General features: G+C 37.8%; 1 protein-coding gene and 1 pseudogene across 1 annotated transcript; both read left to right on the top strand.

The window, feature by feature from the left end:
• The first annotated feature begins 1,319 nt into the window (after positions 1 to 1,319).
• LOC114731916 (probable N-succinyldiaminopimelate aminotransferase DapC) lies at positions 1,320 to 3,806 on the top strand. The gene is made up of 2 exons (XM_028919174.1): positions 1,320 to 1,608; positions 2,484 to 3,806. Exons 1-2 carry the CDS (start codon positions 1,393 to 1,395, stop codon positions 3,633 to 3,635), a joined length of 1,368 nt encoding a protein of 455 aa, XP_028775007.1. The 5' UTR covers positions 1,320 to 1,392; the 3' UTR covers positions 3,636 to 3,806.
• A 5,478-nt stretch (positions 3,807 to 9,284) lies between these two features.
• LOC114731917 (MORN repeat-containing protein 1-like) lies at positions 9,285 to 11,514 on the top strand (annotated as a pseudogene).
• The last annotated feature ends 1,041 nt before the right edge of the window (positions 11,515 to 12,555 follow it).

Raw genomic sequence — 12,555 nt, forward strand, 5'->3', positions numbered from 1 at the left:
TTATGAAAAGAAAAGAAATAGGGTAGGGTTTGGGGGGTGAAGAGGATGATGGAGCGTTAAGCGTGCGGTAGGTGGCCATTTCCCTCTCTTCCATGTGTAAGCCCGGCGTGGAGGAAGATTCCTGGGAATGTTCCCGTACATATGCATCACTCTGTTTGGATTTGCGTAAGAAAAAGAAAAAGAAATAACTCGTCTTGTAACAACTACTAAACTAAATGTTTTTTTATGTTCCAGCTTTTTGGATCAGGACCCAGGCTACTCCAGCTAAACCAATTAATTACGCAGCGCCATCACCATCCACATTAATAAGCAAATTAATGCTGGATCGGCAATGCTAATGAAACCGACATTCTTCCTTCTACTTGTAGTTGATCGACAACCCCAGTTGATTAATTATATGGATATATAGTTATGGATCGGAGTTCTTTTGGATCTATATATATATATATATGCTCAGAAAGAGGAAAGGAGAGAGATGGAATCTGACATAATCATAATTCTCCTTAGTTAACATCTTGCCAGCTAATTATCTTTCCAGATTTCAATGGTTTGATCAACTTTTTGCAGCAACAGTTTTATTTGTTCGCCAGGGTTATGGATTGTCGCATATGATTTGAATATAACAAGTGGACACGCACAAAAACATATATAAGTTTAGGCTTTGGGTTGACCCCTCAATTAATTATACTTATAACATACTCCCTCACTTTTCTTTACATGCTCCATAATCCGACAAGGGGTTGTAATCCTGCGCCCAGCGATCGTTCTGCTTAACTAGTTTATTTCTTCAATCCAAACCTAGATCAACTGACTATACACATTCTCTCTCATTTTTCCAATTTATTCTTGTCCATTTGACCTCATTTAATCATTCGATTCATGTTAACCCAATTTCTTAACTCCGTTGCAGAAACAAGATCCTTGGAATTATTGCCTTGTTGAAATAAAAAGAGAGCGAAACAGATGAGACTGTGAAGCTCTGCTCAATCAAAAGTTTATTTGGGCCGGAGCCCATCTATAACAAATCGGCCCTTACGGGAGAAAGTCCAGAATCATGTCACATGGGCCCAAAATGCATCGCATCTATTTTTGTTCCCCTTTTCATTTTATTATATTATCGTTCAATGCGATTCGGGTGCATGTGCATCCTTCCCCATTCCGGCATTCCCCCACCAGTGACATTGGTGATTGGCTGACTCGTTTGAGGACCCCACGTATGAGCCATGGTCCCCAGTGCCCGTGCTCAAACGCACGCCACAGTCCCTTCCCTTCCCTTTCTCCTTCCCCGGGGATAGGGGGGGAAAAAAAAAGAATCTCTATCGAGCATGACACTCTCGCTGTTCCTCTGCTCTGCCTTCGCAACGAAACCCTAATACGATTTGCGCGTTTGACATGCAGGTTCCGTGTACATCGACGCATCCCCGAATGAGATTCAAGACATTCTCATTCCCAAACCTGTCTCGGCATTTCTACAGGGTCTTCAACCCCTCCTGCGTCCCGACATCAAATCCGCTGTCTTCCCTCCCCACCATGGCCACTCTTTCTACTCAGAAAGAACCCCTCTCTCCTTCCAGCGATGTCACTCACAAGACCCACCACCCTTTGCAGGTACATCTCTTGTCCCTTGTTATGATGCCTATTCGTCAAATTGTTCATACTTCAATCTTATTTGCGATTTCTCTTTTTCATTGTACAATTAGCCATTTGCAATTCCTATCCATTTTTCCCCTTCTGTGTTCGTCTCCTGCAATTATGCTTACAGTGTTGGCTAATTTAGTTCTCTTGTCTGATTTTTGGAATTGGTGTTAGATGTGAAAATTCTGCCATCCAAGTGGCTATCAATTTGTGGTTAACCTTGTTTCTAGTACATTCACCAATATCAAAGTTTATATTATTTCTGTTCCTGTTTCCATGCTCTAATACAACTATAGGGCCAACTGATGTACTGGTGCTGTAGCTAACCTGCTCTAAAATTGCTTTGATTTGCCGTCCTTAACAATCGTTTGGGTCTGTTTATTCGGTTCTTAAGATAGGTCGTTGGGAGTGAGTCAGTTATGTTTCCTTTTTTTTTTTTTTTTTTGGCCCCCCATACAACGGAAGTAAAGCAGTTATATTTCCTTTATTATGAATATCACGATTCCCCCTTCCCCCCTCTTAATGACTTAGCATGTCTCAACCCTCGTTTCCCATTGTCGTTTGGTTGCCGTATCCTTGTGGATTTTATAGTTTCTTAGTAAAGGGCATATCCACATGGTTTCTTGCATTAAGCTTTTTTTTCCTTCTATTTTTTGGGTGGGGATGGGGAATTGAAGATGCTAGCTCCTCAAGTCCTGGCACTTGTTATTTGATGCAAGGACAGAGGTTTAGGATCAAATTTTGTGCAGTAGAAAGGGGAGCGTTTGCGAGAGGAAGAGTTCTGGGTTTCGTTGTGAATTACTTGTACGTGACCTCATTGAATCTTATTTTGATAATTTGTATACAAGGTTGCGAAGCGCTTGGAGAAGTTCAAAACAACAATATTCACCCAAATGAGTCTTCTTGCCATAAAACATGGAGCCATAAATCTTGGTCAAGGCTTTCCAAACTTTGATGGTCCAGATTTTGTCAAGGAAGTTGCGATTCAGGCCATTCGGGATGGGAAAAATCAATATGCTCGGGGATATGGAGTTCCAGACCTGAACTTTGCCATTGCCGATAGATTTAAGAAAGATACTGGACTTACAGTGGACCCCGAAAGGGAAGTTACTGTTACAAGTGGGTGTACAGAGGCAATTGCCGCAACTATGTTGGGATTAATAAATCCTGGTGATGAGGTTATCATGTTTGCTCCTTTCTATGATTCTTATGAAGCCACTCTATCCATGGCTGGCGCAAAAATAAAAGGCATCACTTTGCGCCCTCCAGATTTTGCTGTCCCCATGGAAGAATTGAAGTCTGCCATTTCCAAAAATACCCGTGCCATCATGATAAATACTCCTCACAACCCGACAGGAAAGATGTTCACTCGAGAGGAGCTCCAAACCATTGCATCGCTTTGCATTGAGAATGATGTCCTGGTCTTCACTGATGAAGTATATGATAAGTTGGCCTTTGACATGGATCACATTTCAATGGCTTCTCTTCCAGGAATGTTCGAAAGGACAGTTACGATGAATTCCTTGGGAAAGACATTCTCGTTAACGGGATGGAAGATTGGATGGGCAATAGCACCGCCACACCTAACATGGGGAGTCCGACAGGCACATTCTTTCCTCACTTTCGCCACTTCCACTCCTATGCAGTGGGCAGCTGCCGCAGCTCTTAGAGCCCCGGATTCTTACTTTGAGGAGCTAAAGAGGGACTATATGGCGAAAAGAGCTATTTTGGTGGATGGGTTGAAGGACGTTGGTTTCAAGGTATTCCCATCCAGTGGAACATACTTTGTGGTTGTAGATCACACAACTTTCGGACTGGAAAATGATGTTGCGTTTTGTGAGTATCTAATTAAGGAGGTCGGAGTAGTGGCCATTCCCACCAGTGTATTTTACTTAAAGCCAGAAGAGGGAAAGAACCTTGTCCGATTTACTTTCTGCAAGGATGAACAGACTTTGAGGGCGGCAGTGGAGAGGATGAAGGAGAAGCTTAAAGGAAAGTGATCAGAACAGGAACTAGTTTGAAGCCTGTTAAGTTAGGGAATGAACGTTCGTCGAGAATAGTTCTAGATTGAAGGCCGTGTCATTTCGAGAAATAATAATGCCATTGAAGCTAGGGGAATTTGCTAGTTGCTAGAGGAAGCTAATCCGTCTTGTTATTCAGAGTTCATTAACTTATCATCAGTTGCTTCTATAAGTGGTGTTTTCTTGGCTCTCCCTTACCGATCCAAGGTTTTGTCTCCTCTTTTTTCCCCTCTCTTTTCTATTCTTTTTATAAAATTAGATTTTCCCCCCTAACGTGCTTGGCATGAGATAAATAATAATTAGATAACAAATTTTAAAATTAAAAAATTATTAATTTGAGAATAATATTAATTTGGATGAAATTCTAGAAATAGCAGGGAGAAAAGAGATGGGAATAAAAGAATAACAATAGTAGGCGAATAATGATGGCCCGTGGGCATGACGAGTCAGTCCACACACAGCGACGGCGAATCTGATCACAGTGAATAGTGGATTGAGCTATTAAGCCCAATAAGTATTCTTCATATCCAAGCCATTTATAAAATATATATTACTTGTTTGGAGATGCTGTTGAACAAACACATTCACCTAAATTATCGATACTTATGTCAGATTCTATAGATAAATTCTGATTGAAAAACTGTTTAAAGGATCTTGCGGTCATTTCAAATAAGCATGTTAACATATCAATGATGGTTTTTGTCTAAGGTGTTTCTCAACAAATACTTGGGCGGGTCTCGTGTTCAAAAGCCAGTTTTAAATGCATGAAGGTAAATCGAAGGGTTAGGTTGAATTTGATGACAAGAGAAAGACATGGTTTGCCAGTGAGTTTATATTTCTAGTATCATGAAAATTCTCATGGGCGGTTTAAAATTTAAGAATAGCAGTCGTATCCTTAATTAGTTAATTGAGGCGAGCGAAGAAGTACAAGTGAAGAACGCAAGTAACTATGATAAGGAATGCAAAATATAGCAGGCTTTATCAGGAGGAGCCGAATAGTACGATATGAGCATTTATATTTCTGGGGATTAGCTGTACGATCCAAGCATCTGCGAGCCTGACACTGCTTTGTGAGTGAATTCAATTTGACAAGTGGTTGCCCCTTTCTTAATTCCGGCTGCCACTCTGCACATCTTATATTTTGGGATACTAGTCATTTCTAATTAACTGCAAAAAAAAAAATATCGATAAGTTTTAATGATAAAAAAATAATTGTTATTTGCTAACATGCAACTTGTTATTACAAATTGTGTTATTGTTAATAAAATTTTTCAATAATTATATTTTTTATTTGAGATTTCCTTGCAATTCGCCCAGTGTTTTGGTGTTCCCAGTTTCACAGCCGATCCCCGTAGAAAATAAAAATGTGTGCTCCAAACGTAACCTTAGGCCTTGGCTATCCAGCTTTCAAGTTTGTCTTTTCATGGTCATTGTCGTTTCATTTGATCGCCTCTGATTCATCATGCCTCGCGGTAGTATATTTTCTCCGGATGAGTTCGTCATTCATACTACATTTACATTACTTGATGATATAAAACTCAACTAACTATTTAAAAAAATTAAAAAATTAATTAAATTATTTAATTATAACATATGTTACATGATCTTTTTAAAATTTAATCTTGATTATTGGATTATATATCAATTTATAAGTGACATAGATTAGCTTGAAAAAAATATAAATATTTTAAAGTGATTTAGTAATTTTTTTAATTTTTTAAATAAACCAACTGGTCTTAAATTAGGAGGGATTTATAAACACTCAAAGTATTTTAATTTTTCACAAATAGAAACAAACTTCTTCACATACTTACTTCGTATACTGTAAAACAACTTTTATAATTATGGTTTGTTTTTTACCTACACACCTACTTAAAAGAATGCAACTTAAGAATTTAAATTCTGAACACATTTTCCTCCTGCAACGCAATACACACGAAAGTTAATAACTTTTTATTTTTAAAGAGTACGCTTTTTTGTCGTTTAAATTTGGTTAAAATACATTTTAAAAATATAGTTCAGTGAAGTGTGAATATAAATAAATCGTAAAGAATTAAAAAGAAATCACAACTTTAGTGGAGCAACACATTTTCATGGAAAATAAATATAATAAAAATATTGACTTGTTATTCTTTTTTTTTAATATAAGATATTGTTCTTTAGTTAATATACGTTGATGGATTAAATTCTTAGAAGCGATTCGTGTATTATTAGATGTTAGAAAAATTGAACCAGAATCAAAGACCAAATCCAACCCAAGTTAATTCGATCTTTTCAGCCTGGATTTTAGTTTTTTTATGCCGAAGCTTTTTTCATACTCCATATTCAGTTTGGTGCGCTTTAGAAGATTTTGGTTAAAATAAAAAAAAAACTGAATTAAACCAATAATGCTATCAAATTATATAATTTCCCCCATAATATTCCAATTTGCAAGTGAGAAAAACTACACTCACATTTAAATATTTAAATAATTTACCTCTAACAAATCCAAATAGTATGAGTGATGATTAAGGGTTCGCAGAATCACATCTACATTTAAAAATCTCATGAAACGAGGGAGCAGATTGTTTAAAATTGCATTCTAACTATTAAATTGTTGAAAAATATTACTTGATTACTTAAATGTAAAATCAAATCAAATATAACTTAAAATTTAGACTATCTAAATATATATTCCTCCAACCCTTAATATGAGACTCGTTTAATTAATTTAATTAGATTAAGAAAGTTAGGTAAGTTAGTTAATTATAAGAAAAATGACATATTTTTCCTAAAACACCATAATCATCGTTCTTAATACCTCCTCTCCCTCTTCCACTTAATTATAGTTGAGGGAGTATCCATAGGGATAATTTAAAAAAATTGATAAATATAAGAAATGTATCTTATATTTAAGGCCAAAATTAATTCAAAAATTAAGTCTTATATTAAAGACAGGAGGAGTAATAAACATGTTATATGATAAAGGGAAAATGACAGATAAAGAAGTTTGAAAATGTGAAATGCCAATTTGGGAAGCTAAGAAAATGTAATTACACATAGGGAAGTCCTTCCCAAATTGAAATTTGAAATTCAGTGAAATGACAAAAATGCCCTTTGTTTTTTTTTAAAAAAAAACCTAGCCCCTCACCGGTGGCCGGCGACCGGCAACCACCGCCGGCGACTGGCCTCTGACAGCCGCCGATCGCCTCTGGCCACCGACGCTGGCCATCCGTGTGGTGGCTGCCGGTGAAGGATTTTTGTGACAATTTTTTTTTTGGAATGGAATAATATTGGTTTAAAGTGGCAGGGGTGAGATTTGATCCCACAACCCCTTGGCCACTTGGGCCAACAAAAAAGAAGATGGCCATCAAAAATTTCTTAACCTTATAATGCAAACAAAAATATAAGTTAACTCTTTTACTGTGACTCCAGCTCGTGACAACAATTTATCTGAGGATGACAAGTTTTAATTGAGAAATAACAAGTCTAAATTTGATATTAACAAAGCAACTTTTCCTTATACATAACAATAGCAGCATGTGCATTAATTAAAATGATCATAATTTATTTAAAAATGACACATCTTTACTGAAAAATGACAAGTCTAAACTTGATACTAATAAAGTAATTTTTCCTTATACATAACAAGAAATAGCATGTACGTTAATTAAAAATGACCATAATTTATTTGAAAATAACAAGTCTTTACTGGAAAATGACAAGTCTAAACTTGATATTAACAAGGCAACTTTTCCTTATATATAACAAGAAATAGCATGTACGTTAATTAAAAATAATCATAATTTTTTGAAAACAACAAGTCTTTACTGAAAAATGACAAGTCTAAACTTGATATTAACAAGACAACTTTTCCTTATACATAACAAGAAATAGCATGTACGTTAATTAAAAATGACCATAATTTATTTGAAAATAACACGTCTTTACTAAAAAATGATAAGTCTAAACTTGATATTAACAAGGCAACTTTTCCTTATACATAACAAGAAATACCGAATAAATTGTTGTTATTTTCCAGTAAAGACGTGTTATTTTCAAATAAATTATGGTCATTTTTAATTAACGTACATGCTATTTCTTGTTATGTATAAGGAAAAATTGCTTTGTTAATATCAAATTTAAACTTGTTATTTCTCAATTAAGACTTGTCATCCTCAGATAAATTGTTGTCACGAGCTGGAATCATAGTAAAAAAGTTAACTTATATTTTTATTTGTATTATAAGATTAAAAATCTTTGATGGGGCCATCTTCCTTTTGTTGGTCCAAGTGGCTAAGGGTTGTGAGATCAAATCCCACCCCTGTCACTTTGAACCAATATTATCCCATTCAAAAAAAAAAAACAAATCTTATCACAAAAATCCTTCACTTACCACCACACCGTGGCCGCGCCAGTGGCCAGAGGCGGTCGGCAGCCGTCGGAGGCTATCACCGGCAGTGGTCGCCTGCCACCGGTGGTGGCCGGTCGGTTGCAGAGCTGTTTGTTGGAAGATTCAAGTTTTCTTCTTCACCTGAATCTGGATTAGTAAATTTTACAAAATTTTTTTGTCATTTCACTGAATTTTAAATTTCAATTTGGAAAAACTTCCCTGTCTGTAATTACATTTCTTGGTTTCTCAAATTGGCATTTCACATTTTGAAGCTTCTTTTCTCTCATTTTTCCTACGATAAATATTATGCATGGCTTTAAGGCATAGTAGTACTTCAGTCCAATAATTGAATAAAAACTGAAAATCTCCGCTAGCCCGTTATATGGAATTTATGCCGTAACAATAAAAACTGAAAATCCTGAATCAGCAGATCAATAGCAATTATCCGGTCAAAAAAAAAATCAATAGCAATTAATATTATGGCGTAACAATAAAAAAGAAGAAGAAAACTTTATCATTTGCCATGTACTTAATCTAAAACCTATTTAATTTAAATAAATTAGTTAATTGTAAGAAATATGATATTTTTTTTAAATACCATAATTATCTTTTATAATATTCTCCATCTCTCTCATACTTGATTATATCAAGAGTATCAGTAAAGATAATTCAAAAAAATTAAAATATGAAAAATATGTTTTATATTTAGAATTAGGATCAACTAAACAATTAGTTTATATATTAGGATAAGTATGATATAACACTGTCTGATATTACGAAAAATCTCAGAAAAAAGAAAGATATTACCAAAAAATCAAACGAAAACGTCGGAATAAAAATTTAGAGTTAAAATATTTGATAAATCGTATGAAACTAATTCATGTGAGAAGAGTAATGTGTAAATAGAAATTTTTTGGTCAAGATGTGATTAAAAAATAGAAATTTCAAACATTTCTAATGTAAACAAATTGGCCCAAAAAAAAATATGAAGGCGAAAAAAAGTTAAAAGTGTGAACTTGAAGGCACGTGCCGGCCTGCTACAGTGAATGCCGAACCAGATTAGACGCGACGACCATACCGTCAAGGTCAAGATCAGGGGGACACTTTGTTCAAAATGGACGGTGATAAACTCGCTCGAAGATATCCGAGCGCCGGGTATCCATCCCACGGTTCAGATTGAATTTAACTCCCCCTTCTTCTTGTTTCTGCTTTAAATCCCGGCGGCACGAATGGGTATCCATTCCCACAGGGCAGCCGTAGCTGTTATTTATTTCCCTCCCTCGAAAGGCCAATTCCTCGGACTAAAATAGAAATTCAATTCATCGGCTCTCTCTCACTCTCTCTCTCTCGATGATCCGATTTTGCTTTCTGCTGCTGACTTCACCACCACTGCTTCTCGCGCGGCGCCTGAGATGTTGCCGGCGGCATCCGGGGCAGCGATAGTTACGAGAATATCTCGTTACAGGAGAGCTTAGTTGGGAAGATCTGACCCTTTCTCAGATCCAAACCCTCAGCAATGGAAGGCCAGAAGAGTCAGGCCAAGCTTACCAGAACTCACTCCTCGCTCCTTCGTTCCTCACCCACAATTCGTTCTTCCATTCCCAGTCTCTCTTCGATAAACGAAGATGATGCTGTCGCTGCTCAAAGCGAGGAAGAGCAGAAGGTGAAGTACCACTTGCGGGCTTCCACCCCACGAACCGGTTCGACTCGGACCAGTGTCCCGGTTATTGTTATAACCTCGGTCGGTTTTATCTTCTTTTGCGCATACACTTTCTTTTTCTACCTATTCTACTTTGTCTATCTCGAACACGAACATAGGCTCGACTCGGAGAACCTGTTAATAGCGTTGATTTTTATCTCTGTCGGGCTATATATTGCAATTAAGAACAAGGGGGCGATCCACCGGAGTCTCTCTGTTCTGAAACACTCGTGGGATGAGAATCTGAAAAGACTCGGCCTTTCAAAGACGAACCCAAAGCCCGTGCAGTGGTTCATCGGAGACTCTACAGCAATTAAAAGACCAGCGGAGAAGAGAATTATCAGGGAGGCGTGGAATTTTACGGCAATGGTGACTTCTACGAGGGGGAGTTCCACAAAGGAAAGTGTAACGGAAGTGGGGTTTACAATTACTTCGCGAACGCGAGATATGAGGGTGACTGGGTGGACGGAAGGCACGATGGGTATGGGATTGAGACCTGGGCAAAAGGTAGTCGCTACAGGGGACAGTATAGGCAGGGTCTGAGACATGGTTATGGGATTTATAGGTTCTATACTGGGGACTCTTATGCTGGAGAATGGTGTAATGGGCAGAGCCACGGTGTGGGAGTACAGACTTGCTCCGATGGAAGTTGTTATATCGGCGAGTTCAAGTACGGCGTCAAGCACGGTCACGGATGCTACCATTTTAGGTGAGTTTCTGCTGCCTTTATGCCCGGAATTTGCATTGATGGGAGAAATGAAATGCGGTCTTTGTTTTCCATTTATTTTTGTTGTGTCTGAACCATTTTATTTTCCTGCTGATCTACTACTTACTGGGCAGCTACGTGGAATTGGCCGTGTTTTCCAATTCTTTACAGTCTGTGTCTGTCGACAAAATTAGTTACGCATTGATGTGGTTTGAGGTTTGGTTGGCCTAGTTGCTGAATTGGCTGAAATTTCCAAGATTGATCTGAGAGTCTGGTTTTGAAGTCCTTGTTGATAGATAGTTACTGTAGTTTGTGGTACTACTTGTTCTCTGTGCAAACCCATGATGGTTAATTTTTGAATGTGATAAAGGAATGGAGATAGATACGCGGGAGAGTATTTTGGAGACAAAATACATGGATTTGGGGTGTACCATTTTGCCAATGGCCATTGTTATGAAGGAGCGTGGCATGAAGGTCGTAGGCAAGGTCTTGGGGTCTACACTTTTCGAAATGGTGACAGAAAATGTGGCGAATGGGATGCTGGCAACCTCATTCATCCTCTACCATCACTAACCCATCAGCTCCTCGGATCAGTTCAGGTATATGTCGTTTAATACCATCCTCAACTATAGATTTCTCATCGGAGTCCCTTTAGAAACGACAATACTATGTTCTCATCTGTTGGTTCTTAATTCGAAGGCTGCTAGGAAAACAGCAGAGAATGCTATAAAGCTTCGCCGGGTGGATGAACAAGTTAACAAAGCTATAGCTGCTGCCAACAGAGCCGCCACCGCTGCCAGAGTTGCCGCTGTAAAAGCTGTTCAGAACAGGATGGAAGGAAAATTCTGCGACACTCCGGTCTAAAACTTAGACTTTAGCTTTCCTTTGAATTGTAAATATTAAAGTTTGCTAATTTTAAATCTTAATTACTTGGGAGTCATACGTCACCTCGTCGAGCAAACTCATCAGAGGTTGAATTTACTAATTTAGTGAGAGCATGTTTTGATACTGGCTTCTCTCATCGCATTGTAACTTGTATATAAAGCCATCTATATCAATGACAGGATAATTTTCAACTCCATTTTCTTGACGGGGCAATTGGGGAGTAGGAAATTAAAGTTTGACTCCATTAATTCGCATTGAAAGATTCCATGCTAAGGACGGTTTCCAGAAGTATCATTTTTCAACCTATTATCCATGGAATTAGCAAGGTTCATGTTGAACTTATTATTTCAACCGGATGAAATCGCTATCAATTGAAAAGGTACAAGCTGGTGTGAGCTTGACCTTTGTGAATAAATGGCTTTGCCCGTGCTAGGATTACTTACTGTGAGATATTCAAATCTGGACGAGGCGAACAACTCCCAATAAGCGGTCAAAAAATCATCCACGCCATTAAAAATCCTGTCTCCCTGTCTCCCTGTAAGCCGGTTCTATGTCGTTCAAGACATTATGAGACAAGCCCTCATTATTTTTGTACAATTATATTGGGATGGGAAATGGAAGAAATATGTATCAGTGCCATAATCAAATTGCACTAGCATTGCCAATCTGTCTGAATCTGGCAGTAATCATGGAAAGGATCCCTCTCCCACTTCTGTCCATGCATTGTGCAGTGTATGGTGCATCCGGCACAGGATAGTTTTGTGCATTTGATCCTTATCCTTTTCGAGGCGGGGAATAACTTCTGACTTCCAAGAAAGAGACATGCATATATGTATAAATTTTAGTGATTAATTTGTACTTGGAAGTCCATGATTGTCTCTACTCCCCGTATTTTCGTTTTAAAATTCTAACAAATCCCAGATTGAAAAATCTGTTGTGTTGTTCAAAGTTTTCCTGTGCAATTTCTCAGAAAAAGTCCTATGAAGGAGATGTACAGTAGAATATTCGTAGGGGTGCCTCCGTGGAAAGAGCTTTAACTCTCTTTTTTGAATTGCCGTCTCCGCGTTTAGGCGGCTATGCTATCTTCACAGAGGGATAGGAAACAGCAAGTCCGTAACCTTTCGGCCTCCCCTATCAAATACTGCTTAGTAGCATCTTGGCCATGGGAAAAGGAGATGCCAGGACACTAACATTTAGGAAATTATTCTGATTTTAATTGCTAATAACCTTGGTTTTG

This window comes from Neltuma alba, unplaced genomic scaffold (assembly GCF_004799145.2).
Source record: "Neltuma alba isolate B1F8T4 unplaced genomic scaffold, ASM479914v2 tig00012864_pilon, whole genome shotgun sequence".
Lineage (NCBI taxonomy): Eukaryota > Viridiplantae > Streptophyta > Magnoliopsida > Fabales > Fabaceae > Neltuma > Neltuma alba.

Excerpts from the sequence above, each read along its gene's own strand:
- LOC114731916 (XM_028919174.1), top strand. The coding sequence starts at position 1,393 with ATGCAGGTTCCGTGTACATCGACGCATCCCCGAATGAGATTCAAGACA. Across the intron at positions 1,609-2,483 it reads AGACCCACCACCCTTTGCAG|GTTGCGAAGCGCTTGGAGAA; the intron begins GTACATCTCTTG and ends TTTGTATACAAG.